This window comes from Grampus griseus (assembly GCF_964374135.1).
Source record: "Grampus griseus genome assembly, chromosome: 3".
Lineage (NCBI taxonomy): Eukaryota > Metazoa > Chordata > Mammalia > Artiodactyla > Delphinidae > Grampus > Grampus griseus.
The window spans coordinates 152612983-152632000 of NC_139019.1; the positions used below are offsets into that span (position 1 = coordinate 152612983).

A 19018-nucleotide genomic window follows, 5' to 3' on the forward strand; every position below is an offset into this window, starting at 1 on the left:
ATGAGGAGTGGCCCCCGCTTGCCACAACTAGAGAAAGCCCTCGCACAGAAACGAAGACCCAACACAGCCAAAAATAAATAAATAAATTTATTTTTTTAAAAAAATCTGCCCAATCAAGTTGAATATCTCTTCTGAGAAAAACATAATTATGACTGGCTCCCCTCATGCAACCTTCTGGTCTACCCTGCCTATTCATGGAGTGCAATCTCTTCCTGACATAGGAACACATGGCTGAGAGATCTGAGCATCTGAGCTAGCCCCGTCATGCTTCACAGAGCTTTACGATTAGTCTGATCAAGTATGCAAGAGAACGCTTAAAATCACAAATCCTCGGGCTTCCCTGGTGGCGCAGTGGTTGAGAGTCTGCCTGCCGATGCAGGGGACACGGGTTCGTGCCCCGGTCCAGGAAGATCCCCCATGCAGCGGAGCGGCTGGGCCCGTGAGCCATGGCCGCTGAGCCTGCACATCCAGAGCCTGTGCTCCGCAACGGGAGTGGCCACAACAGTGAGAGGCCTGCATACCACAGAACAAACAAACAAAAAGAACAAAAAAAAAACAGACAAATCCTCACATCAACCAAGAACCACAAAGAAGAGAGAATAACCACCACTGATACATGATAAATAACTAAATCCTGATAGGAAACCACAAGTGATTTCTCCCTCTAAATAAAACACCTCAGAGCATTTGTTATAAACCTAAGCCAGAGACAGTTTATTCGGCACATAACGTTAGAGCTCTATTCAAAGGGTCCATCACAAAACAATTTGCTGACATTTATAAAATGGGCTAATCAATTTGAAGTCAAACCGCATTGCCTGCAATTCCAACTCTCTCCTGGTGACAAAGCGTATAATCATTTATTAAAACCTACATCTGCTCTGCAGAAGGCTCACCACAACAAAGCAGAGTGGCCTGCAGGAAGCAGAAGGCCTACTCTGGTTAAAACCACTTCCAAAACTGTCTTAACAGCAAGAGAATCAAACCACAGCCATATTCTTTAGCTCAGGAAGAAATACCTAGTACTATCAACTTAACCAAAAGCCTAAGAACACCAACTAAATTACAAAGTGACAAATGGCAATTGGGTCTCAACTTCTGTTTGGGAGATGAAGGTCAGTTAACACAAAATTAAGCTCTTGAGTAATCCTCAAAGGTCAACTACCAATAAAAGGGAAAAGTAATTGGAAGCCTGATCTAGTCAATAAGTGTAGTTTGTAACCAATCAACCTCTACATATTATTAAAGTGAGAAGATTTAAGAAGGTAACCCCATCAATCAAACCATCAAGAATAACTGAGGAGGTAATACAAATACAACCATTTAAGGAAAGATGAGACAAAATCAGATTAAAAGTGGCACAGGACAGGGAGTGAGGGTGATACAGGTTCTGTGTGGCCTGAAAAATATAAAAGCTTCAAAGAGAATGCAAATCTTAAGAGCAGACTTAAAAGATGTGTATGGTTTAGATATGCAGATAAAATAAGCATAAGCAGAGGGAACAAAGGGAGAAAGGACTAGAAGGACCATGAAGAAATCAGTCTAGAGCCCTTCTTATTGGCATAGGAAGCTAGTATAGTTAGTTAAGAGAGTAGCAGGATGGAGCTTCCCTGGTGGCGCAGCGGTTGAGAGTCCACCTGCCGATGCAGGGGACACAGGTTCATGCCCCGGTCCGGGAAGATCCCACATGCCGCAGAGCGGCTGGGCCCGTGAGCCATGGCCACTGGGCCTGCACGTCCGGAGGCTGTGCTCCGCAACGGGAGAGGCCACAGCAGTGAGAGGCCCACGTACCGCAAAAAAAAAAGAGAGAGAGAGAGTAACAGGATGTAACCACTTTTCAGGAATAGTACAGATGGAATTTGTGCCAAGACGGTTGGAGTAGACAAGTAAACCTCTAAGATCTCTTCCACCCTAATATTCTAGACTTCTATAAGATGCATATTTGAGAACTGAGAGATAATGATTTCTCCTAGGCTGTGTGTATAAAAGAGCCAAAAGGTCCCTGGGAAAGCTGTTCCAATACAGTGTCACTTATGTGGTTCATCTCTTTTATTCTGGTACTATCAGGAGAATTCAGACCCATAATGACATATAATTTTACCTCTGTGGGGCAGGTACAGAACTTCCTTCTTCAGAAGTTTCTTCAACGAACAGCCCTTGGGAAGACTGCAAAGAAATATGTAACATCCTAAATATATAGGCACAGATGAACTGGTTTCTCTTCCTTTAAAAAAAAATTTAATTGTTCAACATTATCACTCAGCAATTAGTAATAATAAAACATTTTACAAAAGTCAGTGAGTTTAAATAAAAAGAACATATCCTGTGGAGTCAGAACACTGGAATTTAAATCATGGGTGAATCAGCTGTTAACTTTGTAATCTTGGGTAAGTCACATCTGAATCTGCTTCCTCATCTTAAAATAGTATTAACAATTGCCTCACAGAGTGTTATTGTGAGAATTAAACAAGATAATATATATGATGCACTGTGTAAAATGCAAGACGTATAAATATTAATTGGTGAGTCAAATGAATTATGATTTCAGAAAAGCAATTATGAAGCTTTTGTTGTGGAAGGAAGAGATACAGAGAAAAGTTCAGTTCTCAGTGGAAAGAAGTCTCTCTTGCACAACCAAGCCATAACATAGGCTATCCAAAAGAAAGGGTTATAAAGATTCCTTTTGCTAAAAATCTGCCACTATGGTTTTAATATGTGGCCACAAGGATATCTTTTAAGAAACGTAATAAATAGGGACTGGCTAAGAAAAAAAATTATTTTCTTTGATTAATAGTAGAGTTGGGGGCTTCCCTAGTGGCGCAGTGGTTGAGAGTCCGCCTGCCGATGTAGGGGACACGGGTTCGTGTCCCGGTCCGGGAAGATCCCACATGCCGCGGAGTGGCTAGGCCCATGAGCCATGGCTGCTGAGCCTGCGTGTCCGGAGCCTGTGCTCCGCAACGGGAGAGGCCACAACAGTGAGAGGCCCGCGTACCGCAAAAAAAAAAAAAAATAGTAGAGTTGGTGCAAATGTTAACTCATTAAATGTAGGTGCACAGCAGAGTGTGGAAAAAGTAGCTACTGCTGCCTTACGGATACTTCTGAGGAAGTGCCTGGGCTGTGAGGCTTATTCCAATAGATGTAAAGCTACTGGCTGAAATTTTCAGGGTCTCCTAACAGGATATAAATAACCTAAACGAGTTAGGCACCTCTATACCACTCAGGTAAATGATGAAATATACTAAAAACAGGAATAGCCTAGATGAGCCTTCAGTCAAAGGGAAGATAAAGCTGTACAATGATTGGGAATGTAGTCATTATGACAAATGAGGGCTGAACAAAACTGTCAAAAGGACTAAACTACAACAGAAATAAATACTTCACCTGACTGTGTGAACTCAGTGGTGACAAAACAGTTTTATTTCTATCTCAAAAAAAAAAAAAAAAAGGTAAATACTGACACCTGGTGTCCGTTTAACAGAATTTTACCTTGTTAGAATGACTAGCCAACTAAGCCTTTGGCTTCAGAAGCAAACAAGGTACTGATTAATAAGTTATGAGATACCTCCACCTCTACCTCAGGCTAAACATATCTCTTCCTTTTTCCCAGTGTAATTTTTTAAAAAAATTATTGTACACCTATTATGTGCCAGGCCTATGCTAATCCCTTTACATGTATTATCTCCTTTAACCTTCACAAGAACCTTCTGAGGTAGAAGCTATTAATTTATTTTAGAAATGAGGCAAGTGAAACTTTGACAGGTTAAATAATCTTCCCAAAATCACAGAGCTGTTCAAAGTGGAGCCTGGACCTTTCTGACTCCAAAATCCATGCTCTAACCACTACAGCTATGTTGTTTAGTCAAATAATTTTCTTCCTAACCATTTCCACATAGAATCCCAAGACTGTCTTCATTTCAATAAACCATTTTTAATTCCTAAACTTATACCTCAATGGCAGTAATCTAAACACGGGTAAAGTAAGGTTCTTCCAGAATATGAAAATAACAGAGCAAAACAAGCAGACAAAATTTGATTAGAATATCCAAGTCTAATCAAGGTGAACAGAGAAGCATGACAGGAATGTAACTTTCACTAAGGAAGCTGTGGCCTAATCAAGACATTGCACTCTGCCTGAACAAATAATATGTTAATGGAAAGGGATAGTTAGCAACAAATCTAAAAGGGAAAAATCCAAAGACACAGAATCAAGCAGTGTCTTCAACACCATGGTCTGGAAGTGAAAGTTAACAGACACATCATCTGATCACCACAGAAATGTCCTCTGCTGCAGGCACTAGTAGCTTTCCAAAGACTAGTTGAATCACCCCTTAAAACTTCCATTTTCTGATTATTATTTCAGCCTTCCAGATTCCTTCATCCTAGAAAAAGGTATGATGGTGGGCTTGAGTATTCTGGTTAATGAAAATGTCTCTCTTCCATAATAAATTAATAAACTGACATTTGGTACACATACCAGCTTGAAATTTGGTTAATCAAAGTCAGTTCTCACATTCCCACAGAATCTGGTCATTTCTAAGAAAGAAATCCCAGTACCTGGACTGAAAAATTAAGGATCAGACCCTAAAAAGTAGGGACCACATCAATATACTAACCCTCCTCTCCCTGCTGTACAGCCATCAAGATGACCTCTCCATCTTCATTAGCAACTTCCCTATAATTGCAGTGATGCCAGAAACCAGTTATCATCTGATCCAAACTGTTCAGTCTATGTCAAGTTTTTATAACCTAAGCAATTTGCCCCAGGGTGAATGTTTCTCTGAGTCCCTATCTCTGGGACTCTCTTGCTATCTCTATCAACCAAGGTGTCTCAAATGTGGGCAGTTCCAGCAAAGCCATAATCAATACAAAATGTTTAACAAACACAAACTCTTTCTACCCACAGTTCCTGAAAGCAAAAGACCAAGATAAGACAAGAAATTACAATTGCAAGACTTTCATTATTTGCCTATAAAATTAGTTAAGTTGATTTCTCTTTGTTTTGTTTTTTTAAAGACGCTATTCTACATCAGCAAGGCTGCAGTGAACTAGGCATTCTCATACATTGCTGGAAGGAAAATTTGAACAATCTTTCTTAAAAGCAATTTAGCAGTAAATAGCAGGTCTTTTTTTTTTATGTTCCTAACTCTTTAACCTAGCATTTTTCTGGCTCCCTATCTCTAAAGACACTAATCTTAAATAAATAAAAGCTTTACTTAGAAAGATGTTAATCACAAAACTGAAATACCCAGCAATAGGAAAATGATTTAAATATTACCATAAACCTATAAGCCAAAATATTATAGTAATTAAAAATGAGATCTATAAATAATTTTAACATCACAAGAAAGTTTACATAATGTTAACTTAAAAATATAAAAATACAGTAATATGATATAAACCATACAAAAAAATAGGCATAGAAAAAAAGATGAAGGAATACATCACTGGATGGTAGGACTGTGGCTACTTTCAACTTTGTTCTTTACACTTTTTTGCATTTTTCAATAGTTCTAAGTGATTTCTAAAAATAATGTTAATGACTAAACTGAATATTTACTAGGTTGTCTACCTGGTCTCCTTTTACTGAGGACTGTTCCTCACCCCTCGCACTGCAGGATAGCAGTGGGCTCACAGCCATTTGTACATGGAACATACCCGCTCTGGGCCACAGACAACTGGGCTGGGGATGGCTACTAACTCTAAATGGGCCATAAGTCATTTCCTAGAAGTTTGAAGTTGGAACTGGGAAAGAATAAATCTCCTGTAACCTGTATTTAACCTTTGGGAACTGTAGGATCAATATCTTCCACCTACCACGTGAAACAGAGAAGCAAAGGAAGCCAGTTTGCAGGGAGGAAAATGAAGCAGACACAATATAACTACGAGTTACAGACAAATTTTCCAGACCTAGTGCCTTATCCAGGCTTGGTTTACCATTCTGTTTTAGAATTTATGAGGTACCCTATTTCCTTATGATGAAGTCCTCTTTTTAATTAAGCTAGCTTGATTTAGTTTGTTATAGCCAAACAGTACCAATTAATAATACCACGTGTAGTATTTGGTGGCCTGTTCATGAAGTTAGAGAACTTAAACCTAATAAGGCCAGCCACTAGGTTGTAACCACTTCCAGCCTATTCTAAAGGCACTGCTTTCAAACCTCAGAACCTGACACAAGTCTGCTCTAGAACTCTGGCCCCTGGGATCTTTCAAGCTAATGACTTGAATTACAGTAAATCATTAAGTGTTCCCTCTGTGGAGTTACTTTATTCTTTTAAAAGGAAGTATTGGGCTTCCCTGGTGGCGCAGTGGCTGAGAGTCTGCCTGCCGATGCAGGGGACACGGGTTCGTGCCCTGGTCTGGGAAGATCCCACATGCCGCGGAGCGGCTAGGCCCGTGAGCCATGGTCGCTGAGCCTGGGCGTCCAGAGCCTGTACTCCGCAACAGGAGAGGCCACAACAGTGAGAGGCCCGCATACCGCAAAGAAAAAAAAAAAAAAAAAAGAGGAAGTATCTCTGAATCACAATGAATAAATAAAATGTTATAAGCATAACCTAACTTTCCTTTGGAAAAGAGGCAAGTCACTAGAAAAACTGTTAAGAAAAATGTTTTCTCCTCCCACATAGCTATGTTTCTAGAATGTGAATGAAAAAGGTTGTTAGGGAAGAATAATTCCCATACATATTCTCAATGAATAAACTTCTGGTCCCTTAGAGAAAACTACCATTTACTGAGTGGCTATAATCTCCTAAGCATTATACTAGACATTTACATAATTCACTTTAATCATTAAAACTACTGAAAGATATGAATTACTACTCCCATTTTACAGATGTTTACAGATGTTTTTAAACTGAGATTCAGAGGCTAAATGGCTTTCTCAAAGGCAGAGTCACTAAAACACTAAAGTCAAAATTCAAACTCCAAATCCATGCTCTCTACACAATGCCATGAAATTTCTCATAGCTACCATATCTTGAACCCTTATCATAAAAGAGACAGAACAGGATATTAGCAAAACAAAACCAAAAACTCAAGAGTCCAATAACAGAAACAGTGACAAAAAATAGTAAAGTAATAAAACAGAATACTCTTGAAAATTAGTTTATAAAGAATTCGTAATTATGATTGTTTTTATAATACTTAGAGAAAAAATAGAAAAGATAGAATATAAGCTTACTCTATTACACATACAACCTATATATCTATATAATATTATCTAGATATCTCAGAAGAAGACTTAAAAGGCAACCTAAATGTCCCCAAACAGGGAATTGTTTTCAGTAAATTACTGAAAATCACCACAAGCAAAATCAGAAATACGCCATTATGTGAGGGAAAAAATAAACTGGAAAACTATCTGCACGTCCTATCACAAAGGACCACTTCCCCTAATACATAAAGGGTGCCTACAAACCACTAAGAAAAAGACTATGGTAAAAGAAAAATGCCCATAAGATCTAAACAGACAGAAAAGGAAATACAAATGGGTCTCAACTACACAGGAGAAAAGTGCAAATTAAGACTGCATTGTGGGACTTCCCTGATGGAGCAGTGGTTAAGAATCCACCTGCCAATGCAGGGGACATGGGTTTAATCCCTCTGGGAAGATCCCACATGCCACGGAGCAACTAAGCCCAGGCACCGCAACTACTGAGCCTGCACTCTAGAGCCCACGAGCCACAACTACTGAGCCCTCACGCCACAACTACTGAAGCCCGCATGCTCTAGGGCCCACGTGCCGCAACTACTGAGCCCATGTGCCTAGAGCCTGTGCTCCGCAACAATAGAAGCCACAGCAGTGAGAAGCCCACGCACCACAACAAAGAGTAGCCCCCACTCGCTACAACTAGAGAAAGCCCGTGCGCAGCAATGAAGACCCAACACAGCCAAAAAAAAAAAGACTGCGATACTATGTTTCATCTCTCAGACTGGCAGTACAGTCCTGATAATACTGTACTGGTATGGGTATGGGGAAGCTGGTACTCATACAACCTCTACAGAAGGCAATTTAGGAACAGCTAGCAAAGTATATATATATACTTTGATCCACCAATTATATCAACAAGAAGTTATCCTACAAAATCTCCCATGTAGATGAAACATCTTATGCACAAGAGTAATAATCCTCTTCCAATTAAAAAAAAAAAAAAGAGTGATAATCGCTGCAGTAGTGTTTGTAACTATTATTTTGGAAACGACCTAAATGTCCACTAATAGGGGCACTAGATAAACTCATCCATACATGACATATTACACAGTCCCCTCACCCCCGCCCAAAAAGAAGAAAATTTTTAGGTACTATTATAGAATGATCTCACAGAGATAGTAAATGAAAAAAGTAATGTGCAGAATAATGTGGAATATGCTATCAGCTGTGTAAAAAGTGAGGAAAAGAATATGTATACACATTTGCTTGTACTACATGAAATATCTTGGAAGGATACACTAGAAACTAGTAATAAATGTTGACTCCAGGGAGGGGAACTGGTTGGCTGGGGATGGGGATAGGAGACAAACTTCTTATTTATATCTTTTTGAATTTTGAGCCAGTTGAACATTATTACCTATTCAAAAACTTAACTTTTTAGAAATACATATTTTAAAACAAAAAATAAATTTATGATATATCCATCTGATAGAATAATGTTTTCAAGTATACATAATAGGAAAAGATCAAAGATAAGCTATTAAATAGGGGAAAGGAACAAAGTTTACACAGAAGAGTCTTCATTTTGTTGAAAAATTAAAAAGAAAAAAGTATTTTTATATGCACAGAAATAATAATGATTGCCTCTTAGTGCTGGGATTATGGGCAATTTTTTCTTCTTTACACTCTTCTGTACTTTCCTAATTTTCCACAGTGAGCATATGCTACTTTAAAAATCAGGGGGGCAAAAACACAAAAAGAACAGATAGCTAAAATAATCCTTTCTTTAATCATCCTTAATTACAGCATCACTGACCCTTACCTGACCATGACTGGTTGTTGGTTCTTCCTCCAACAAAAGTTTCTCTTTCAAGCTTTTAATTGGGCTTTCTTGGAAATCCTTGGTTTTTGAGTGCCAGACAGATGCCCTAGACTCCTGCCTCTCCTCTTTGTCTTCATCTCCCATATCTTCTGAGATGCGTTCATTTTTTTCACTAGCCTGATCTCCTCGGCCACATTCATTCTGGATCAGAGAAGGAGGTCTAGGTAACACTGGTTCCCCAAACCCCTTTTTTTTTAAGAGCTGCCTCTGAGCCATTTTCAGGCTCTTTTGATAAACCTCCAACTGGCAGAGAATGACCTTGGTATATTGGTTAGGGTCTACTCCAGCAGGGCAGAATGGAATACCCCAGAAGTAGTGCACAGTGCCCCCAATGTCCTGGAGACCTTTGGCATCTGCTGGGGTAGGCAAACAGTGCCTAGATGTGTCCCCCCTACCCTGGGCAGCTTTGTGAAAAGCACAACCCTTCCCAGTACTTTCCTGTGGCTTCCCACACTGTGTGCGCTCAGCCAAGTGGCCAGTACATCTGTCAAAACATTTAACGTTCTCATTCTCAAACACTGGCTGGCTTGACTGGTCCCAGCTTCCTGAGCTGCCAGAGACCGGCTCCTCTTCAGTGTTTTCAGTGCGGTCCCAAGGCTCCTCTCTTTCCTCAGACTCGTTTCCCTGACTGATATGTGAGCCTTTAAACAGTGATGGAGGTACCAGCTGCCATATGCCTGTAGGTATTTGAGAAAAAGTAGGGCTAAGGACAAACCATTTTTTATTAAGAGGGCTTGGTAAGTTATTAAGAATTACATAAAGTGGGTAAAAAAAGGCTCTTCTTTGGGTTTAACCAAAAGTTGGCTTTTCCTTGGAGATAAAAGTATGCTGGATATTAGTGAGATCTCAACTACTTTCTGATTTAACCTCTTTAATACCACCAAAGGGATTCTGGACATTTCTGTATATCTACTCTCAGCATGATATCCCTGTGATATGGTTATACTTGATGAGAAGGAGCCAGAACAGGGAGACATGCCTTCAGAGGTCCCAGAGTCTGTGGTTTTCTCTTGGTGGGACTGTGAAGATGGTCCAGCGGCCAGAGGTCGAGATCTGGTAACAGAAGCATCAGAAGGCCGGCAACTCTGAAACAAGTGATCCCACACCAGACCAGGTTTATTATTAAGACAGCTATACAGGAAGGGTCACAGGAAAGGACAAGAAGGGGAGTCCACCATCCCTAAGAGATTCTCCTCTCCAAAACGTAGATGCTCAATTCAAATGAATTCCACAACATGTACTGCATGCCTACTATGTGCAAAGTGCTATACTAGAACACTATACTAAACCCTTTTCTAATATAGAGAGGTGAATGGCATAAAGGATGGCTCACGACCTGCCACTGGCAAATACCTTTCACATTTAAAATAATTTCAATTACACATATTCAAATCACAATTAAAAATTATTTGAAAAATTTTAAGACTGCTCATTTTTTCTCTCCATAACCCACCTCTGGTTCTCATTCCCTTTGCTCTCCCCACAAAACAGGGGAGTTTTATCTTATCTTGCTTATCTTGCTCCCTTTTGGTTTCTTGACACTCAATAACTCTTTTCAGAAGCTGCCAACTACTACGGTTCTCTTAAGCTATGGACTGAAAATCTGTGAGGTGGAAAACTTTCATACAGAATTAACAAAACACTTCAAATTGAGTTCATCAACAATTCAACACAGACTTAAAAATTATTATGGGAAATATCTGTTACTTGAAAACCGTATGAACTACTATAACTAGTTCCTAATGCAGCCATAACACTGCAGAAATAAAAAACTATTGCTGATGAATCCTCACAAACTTTTTCCACATAGCGTATTTACATTCAGGCTTTCAGCAATGGCTTTCCTCAAGAGCTCCTCTTCTTCCTCCTCCTGGCTGTTCACCTCCCTAGCTTCCTGTTCACTCATTTTGACAGCCAGAGCAAACTGTTCTTCTTCTGTCATTTCTGTAAGAAGATCGGGAAAAGAGAGAGAGGGACACCACAAACATTGAATCAGCACGTAGACAAGAAACAAAATTATTAAACTTTTCAAGCAGAGACACTACAGACCATTTAGTACAATTTTATAATTTTACAAATGAGGAAAGCCCCAAAAGGTAAGGTGCTGGCAGCAGTTACAAGAATCCTGGGTTAACTAGACTGTGAACTCCTATGAAGGCAGAGTTTCTGCCTATTTTTGTTCACTGTTGTATCTCCAGCACAAGAAAAGAGTACCTGGCACCTGGTAGATATTCAGTAAATATCTGGTGAATGAATAAATAAGAGGAACTAACTCCCACTCTAGGGCTTTTTGCTACATATCACTTTATACATATTTGCTTCAAGCTCAACATTTAACTAGAATAATTTTACTCTTCAGAATCCTCTGATTTACCCAGTAGAAAAGAACATTTCTAACGACCAGAATTTCATCTCCAAACACCATTTCCCATTAAAAGCAACTGGGTTACCTCGGAGAGAAATAGTTGATTCCAAGTCTGCAGCATGAAATGTAGAAGATGAACTAGAATATCTATCATATCTGTGAGCAATGAACCTATCCGATATAACTAGGGTCATATCAAAAGAATTCATGAGCCAACTTAAAAAGGTTCTCACTGGCTAAAAATGGGACCACTGGAACATCAATAAGGATAATGAATGCAATGAATTAAAACACACTAAATATGTCTAAATCTATGAGTTCATAATAGTACTTAAAAAAAAACAACTAACTGGTCACTGTTGAAGAATATTAGTGAATCAACTATTCTGAAAACTGGTAAATAAAAGGATAGAGAATAAAGCTTTTGTTCTACTCTTCCAACACAAGCTATACTACTGGGTAACCAACCAGATGAAGAGAAGTTTCTCTTTAAAGAATTATTCCAGCTAATAAATAGAAATGACAGAATTAGAATATTGCCATTTTAGAGTCTGTCATACAGAGTGAGGTAAGCCAGAAAGAGAAAAACATATATCGTATATTAACACATATATGTGCAATCTAGAAAAACAGTACAGATAAACTTATTTGCAGGGCAGGAACAGAGATGTAGATGTAGAGAACGGACATGTGGACACGGGGGGTAGGAGACAGTGGGATGAATTGAGAGATTAGGTTTGACATAAATACACTACCATGTGTAAAATACATAGCTAGTGGGAACCTGCTGTATAGCACAGGGAGCTCAGCTCGGTGCTCTGTGACAACCTAGATGAGGGGGGTGGGGTGGGGAGGGAGGTCCAAGGGGGAGGGGATATACATATACATATAGCTGATTCACTTCATTGTACAGCAGAGACTAACACAACATTATAAAGCAATTTTACTCCAATATAAAAAAAATAAGAATATTGCCATTTTGTATATTCCCTATGGAGAGGATTTTGGCAATGTCTAATAAACTACATATATGAAACAGCAATCCCAATTCTAGCAATTTACTCTAATGATATATTTCCAATTTTTAAAAAAGTAAATATGCACTATATTTTTCACTGCAACACTGTTTGAATTTGCAAAACACCAGAGTCCACATAATGACTACAATAGGACATTGCTTGAATAAACTCTGGTATACATACATAAAACTGTAAAGAAGAATAAGGAAGGTATCTATGGTCTGGGAACAGAATGATTTCAAAGATATGGTATTAAGTTAAAAAAAACACAAAAGAGTATACAGTATGCTACTTTTTGCAAAGACTGACACAAGAAGGAAAAATTAGAAACTAATGCACGTGGTTATATATAGGTAGTTGGGCAAAAAGTGGAAGGGGTAGGGAGGGAGTGACATTTCTTTGCATATACCTTTTTGTATATCCTTGACTTAACCAGGTAAAGGTTAAACCTATTTTTAAAAAGTAAAATAAAATCAATAAGGATGAGGGATCCCTAAAATTGAATCTCAACATAAAAAATTCACCGAAATGAATCTGAAGTGACCTTAATGAGAATGAAAGCATAACATATCAAAATTTGTGGAAGGTACCTAACACAATGTTTACAGGGAAATGTATAGCTATACATGATCATATTAGAAACGAAGAAAAGTTTAAAATCAGAGATCCAAGCTTACCTCTTTAAAAAACCAAAAAATGAAGAGTGAAATTCACCCAGAGTAAGAAGAAAGAAAGAAATATAAAGAGCAGAAATCAATGAAATAGAAGATGGCATACAATAAAGAAAAAAAGGGACTTCCCTGGTGGCACAGTGATTAAGAATCCGCCTGCCAATGCAGGGGACACCAGTACAATCCCTGGGCCAGGAAGATCCCACATGCCACGGAGCAACTAAGCCCATGCACCACAACCACTGAGACTGCGCTCTAGAGCCCACGAGCTGCAACTACTGAGCCCGCACGCCACAACTACTGAGCCCCCACGCTTCAACTACTGAAGCCCATGCACCTAGAGCCCGTGCTCCGCAACAAGAGAAGCCACCACAATGAGTAGCCCATGCACCGCAACGAAGAGTAGCCCCTGCTCACCACAACTAGAGAAAGCCCGCGCGCAGCAAGGAAGACCCAATGCAGCCAAAAATAAATTTAAAAAAAGAAAAAAAAATTTAGGGATTTCCCTGGCGGTGCAGTGGTTAAGATTCCACCTGCCAATGCAGAGGACACGGGTTCAACCCTGCTCTGGGAAGATCCCACATGCCGCGGAGCACTGAAACCTGTGCACCACAGCTACTAAGCCTGTGCTCTAGAGCACACGAGCCACAACTACTGAACCCGCTCACCACAACTACTGAACCCACTCACCACAACTACTGAAGCCCATGCTCTGCAACGAGAAGCCACCGCAATGAGATGCCCACACACCACAGCGAAGAGTAGCCCCTGCTCACCACAACTAGACAAAGCCCGCGCACAAAAAAGGAGACCCAATGCAGCCAAAATTAAGTAAATAAATAAATATTTTTTTTTTTAAAAAAAGCTTCAGGATAAAAAAAAAATTAATACCAAAAGTTGATTCCATTAAAAGGTCAATAAAATTTATAAAACTCTAATTAAACTGATGAAGGAGAAAAAGAAAACATGTAAGTTAACAACACAACAATAAAAGAGGGGATGTAATACTACAGATTCTACACTCATGAAAAGAATAATAAGGGAATATTGTGGACAATTTTATGCCAATAAATTTGACAAACTGGATCATTCATTCTCAATAGGCATGATATCATCCCCAAGTGGACAAAAACTGGTCCTTGGAAGTCCAAAAAAATCTTACTCTCTTTACATATAAAAAATGGATATATAAGTCAGTACATAAACAGGATATACAGCATTATCTGTGGTATTAAAATTTCATGGGGGGGCTTCCCTGGTGGCGCAGATGGTTGAGAGTCCGCCTGCCGATGCAGGGGACACGGGTTCGTGCCCCGGTCTGGGAAGATCCCACATGCCGCAGAGTGGCTGGGCCTGTGAGCCATGGCTGCTGAGCCTGCGCGTCCAGAGCCTGTGCTCCGCAACGGGAGAGGCCACAACAGTGAGAGGCCCGCGTACCGCAAAAAAAAAAAAAAAAAAATTTCATGGGGACAGTGGTGGCTAGGAAAACAAAGTCTTTAAAAAGGATCCTTCAGGGAACAGTAATGAAAAAAGGACTGAGAAACACTGACTTAACTGAAACAAACAAACAAAAAAAATCACTGAAAAACATAAATCATGAAAACTGACACAAGAAGAAACAGAAAATCTGAATAGCCTTACATCTATTAAACAATTTGAATTTCTAATTAAAAACCCCTCCATAAAGAAAACCCAAGGCCATCTGACATTAATCACTGGTGAATTCTAACTAAGAATAAAGAAAAAAATAATAGCAACCTAATTCAGAAAGTAAGATATCAAGTCTCCCCAACTTGATTTATAGATTCAAGACAATCCCAATAAAAATCCCAACAAGCTCATTTAATGGAACATAATATAAAATTCAGAAATAGATCCACAAATCAATTTTTCAATTGATTTTCATCAACAGTCCTTTTCAGCAAATGGTACTAGAACTGGTAATCCATACTATACACAAAAAATTAACTCAAAATGGAATATATATCTAAATGTAAAAGCTAAAACTATAAAAGTCCTAGAAGAAAACATAGGTGAAAAATCTTTGTAATTGTGGAGTAGTCAACTATTTCTTAGACAAGACCCAGAGAGAAAAAAAAAATTTTTTTTAAAAGCACCTGGGACTTCCCTGGTGGTGCAGTGGTAAGAATCTGCCTGCCGATGCAGGTGACACGAGTTCGAGCCCTGGTCCAGGAAGATCCCACATGCCACAGAGCAACTAAGCCTGTGTGCCACAACTACTGAGCCTGTGCTCTAGAGCCCGCGACCCACAACTACTGAAACCTGTGCACCTAGAGCCCGTGCTCCGCAACAAGAGAAGCCACCACGATGAGAAGCCTGCAAACCACAGAAAAGAGTAGCCCCCACTTGCCACAACCAGAGAAAAGCCCGTGCAGCAATGAAGACCCAACACAGCCAAAAATAAATAAATAAATAAATAAATAAATAAAATTTATTTTTTAAAAAAAGGACACTCATTCACTAGTTACTGTCTCTTATTTTTTATATAACCATGATCTGAGAATAAAGTCCGATAAACATCACTGCTGACTAGGACACATTTTACCTGACCTCTCTACTGTAATAAGAACCCAACCATTAGAAGAAAGACAGAAACAAACTGGAATACCACCCAGGAGGCATGCTCCTTAAAGGAATATGTCAGCAAGTGTCAACCTTAGACTCTCTAACTGAATTGGCTTGATTCAGCTTATCAAATGATTCTGCTGATTCTAAACACAAAGTACTACACAATTTGTGTGAAGCTGATTATGCTGGTCATAATTTATGATGATTAACATCTCCCAACATTCAGGTTAGCCTCCCACTGAGATGTGCAAACAGGCTGTTAACAATCCAAACAATCCAGAACACAAAACTAGACAGAGAGAACCTGAATAATTTGTGGTTGTTCAAAATGGCTGAAAGAGAACATTCCATATAACAACAACAACAAAAGATAAATTATTTTCCTGCCCTAATCTTTTCCTAAGAACTTCCTTTTCCAAAACAGATACAGCTCTGCAACTTTGGTAAAGCTGATATATCTATACATGGCCAGTTACAATGTAAATTTATAAAACACTTTTGAAATAATCAAGGCACTGTGTCATAACCCGTACAGATGTGCTTTCTCAAAGAAAGTGATACCACTTCTGGGAATTTATCCTGAACAATCACTGAAAAGAAGAAAAGTGTTACACAAAAATATGTTCATTACCTATAACCTATAAGGTGACTTAACTTACTTAGATACGTAAAGACAAGGCCATGGTTAAGTACATTATAGCATGTTAACTCAAGAAACTCAAATGTTATCATCAAAATACTAATCATGAAGACATATAAAAATGATAGTCTGGTGGGGCGGAGTCAAGACAGCGTACTAGGAGGCAGCATAATTCGCATCTCCTCACAACTACGGCACCTACCTGGCACCCCTGGGGGACCACAGACAACTAAGGGGACAGGAGGAAACCCCAGTGATCGGGTAGGACGTGAGGCTTGGGGGAGTGAAGGGGGAGGAGAAGTGGAGGCCAGACGGGAATGGTGCCCCTGAGGGGCAGCTGGGGGAGGGGAAGGGATAAATTGGGGAACCACTGGGAGGGCAGAGGATCAAAAAGGAGTGTGGCCAGGTTTCCCCTGCGCACTTGGACCCTCCAGGAATCTGTTGAGATCCCGGGCCTGATCCTCTGCCCACCTAGGCCCCCTCCAGCTGGGTGGGTCCTGAGGGAGTGGGAAGGAGGTAAGGGGGAGCAAACGTAAAGGCCGGACCTCCGGGACAGCACCCCAAGGGGTGGCTGGGGGAGGGAAGGAGTTCCTACACCCAGCAGGATCCACCCACAGTTAGGAGCTGAGGGGCAACAGGGGAGACCCTGGGGGAGACAGTGGGGGAGGGGCACAAAGGAACGGAAGGGAACCAGGCCAGTGCTTTCCCTGTCCACTTAGGCACCAGGAAGCCTGTTGGTCTCCCAGGCCTAATCCTCTGGCCTCAGAGCCTCCCTTCTGCTGCGCAGAGCCCAAACCCCACCCTTACACCCCCACCCAGGGCCCTACCTCTACACTCAGAGACTCCCTCCAAAGGAGGTGGGCCTAAACCCCACTCACACATCCTCACTCAGGGCCCTACCTCCAAACTCCGGAACCCCACACTCCAGAGGCCCTCCTCTCAAGGTGCTGCCTCTCCTCTTCTGTGCAGGTCCTAAGCAGAGGCCCCGCCCCACGCTTAAATGTAGCCCTATCTAGGCCCCGCCCCATGCTCAAACATCACCCCCCACCCGCTTAGGACCCACCCCATCCTAAACCCTGCCCCCACCTAAGTTCCACCCCCTACCTAAACTCCGCCCCCATACCCTAGGCCTTTTTTTTTTCTTTTCTTTATCCCTCTTTTACATTGAGGTTCTGTTTTACCTTGCTGATTCACTGTTGATTCTTTTATATTTCTATTTTTCCGAATAAATCTTTTATTTTTCTAACTTTTATTCTTTATACTTCGCTAGTGATCTCTCCTTTTGGCTCGCTGCCCCACCCCCCCTTTCTCTTTTCTTGTTTTTGCTGTGGTTTTATTTCACCTTGTTGCAGTTGTTTCAATTATAGTTTTATTTTTTCTAATATATTTTTTATCTTTCTGATTTCATTTTGTTTTTTATTCTTTGACATTGTACTGCTCGTTTTTTTCTTTCTTTCTTCCCTTTTTTTTTTTTTATTGCACCACGAAGCTTGCAGTTTCTTGGTTCCCAGGCCGGAGGTCAGACACAAGCTCCTGTGGTGTGAGCTCCGAATGCAAACTGCTGGACTAACAGAGAACCTCAGAGCCCAAGGAATATCAATCCGAGCGAGGCCTACCAGAGTTCCTCATATCAGCACCAAGACCCAGCTCTATCAAACTGTCTGCAAACCCCAGTGCTGGACGTCTCAGGCCAAATAACCAGTAAGACAGGAATACAGCACAACACATCAAAAAATAAATTTAAAAAAAAGACAAAAAATATATGTTACAGACGAAGGAGCAAGGTAAAAACCTACAAGACCAAATAAATGGAGACGAAATAGGCAACCTACCTGAAAAAGAATTTAGAGTAATGATAGTAAAGATGATCCAAAATCTCAGAACCAGAATGGAGAAAATACAAGAAACATTTAACAAGGCCCTAGAAGTACTAAAGAGCAAACGAACAGTGATGAACAACACAATTACTGAAATTAAAAATACTCTAGAAGGAATCAATAACAGAATAACTGAGGCAGAAGAACGGATAAGTGACCTGGAATATAGAATGGTGGAAATAACTGCCAGGGAGCAGAATAAAGGAAGAAGAATGAAAAGAATTGAGCACAGTCTCAGAGACCTCTGGGACAACATTAAACACACCAACATTCGAATTATAGGGGTCCCAGAAGAAGAAGAGAAAAAAGAAAGGGTCTGAGAAAATGTTTGAAAAGATTATAGTCGAAAACTTCTCTAACATGGGAAAGGAAACAGTCAATCAAGTCCAGGAAGCACAGAGAGTACCATACAGGATAAATCCAAAGAGAAACACACTAAGACACATACTAATTAAACTATCAAAAATTAAATAAAAAGAAAAAATATTAAAAGCAGCAAAGGAAAAGCAACACATAACGTACAACTGAATCCCCATAAAGTTAACAACTGATTCTTCAGCAGAAACTCTGCAAGCCAGAAGGGAGTGGGAGGACATATTTAAAGTGATGAAAGGGAAAAACCTACAACCAAGATTACTCTACCCAGCAAGGATCTCATTCAGATTTGATGGAGAAATTAAAACCTTTACAGATAAGCAAAAGTTAAGAGAATTCAGCACCACCAAACCAGCTTTACAACAAATGCTAAAGGAACTTCTCTAGGCAGGTAATACAAGAGAAAGAAAAGACCTACAAAAACAAACCCAAAACAATTACAAAAACAGTAAC

At 40.0% G+C, this 19018-nt stretch overlaps 1 protein-coding gene across 1 annotated transcript in view; it reads right to left on the minus strand.

Annotated features, from left to right (window-relative positions):
* The window catches only part of UIMC1 (ubiquitin interaction motif containing 1), a 136177-nt gene that overhangs the window by 50233 nt on the left and 66926 nt on the right, over positions 1-19018 (minus strand). The window contains 4 exon segments of the mRNA XM_082651868.1: positions 2102-2166; positions 8970-9793; positions 9796-10114; positions 10849-10973. Coding sequence (XP_082507994.1) covers positions 2102-2166; positions 8970-9793; positions 9796-10114; positions 10849-10973 — 1333 coding nt within the window.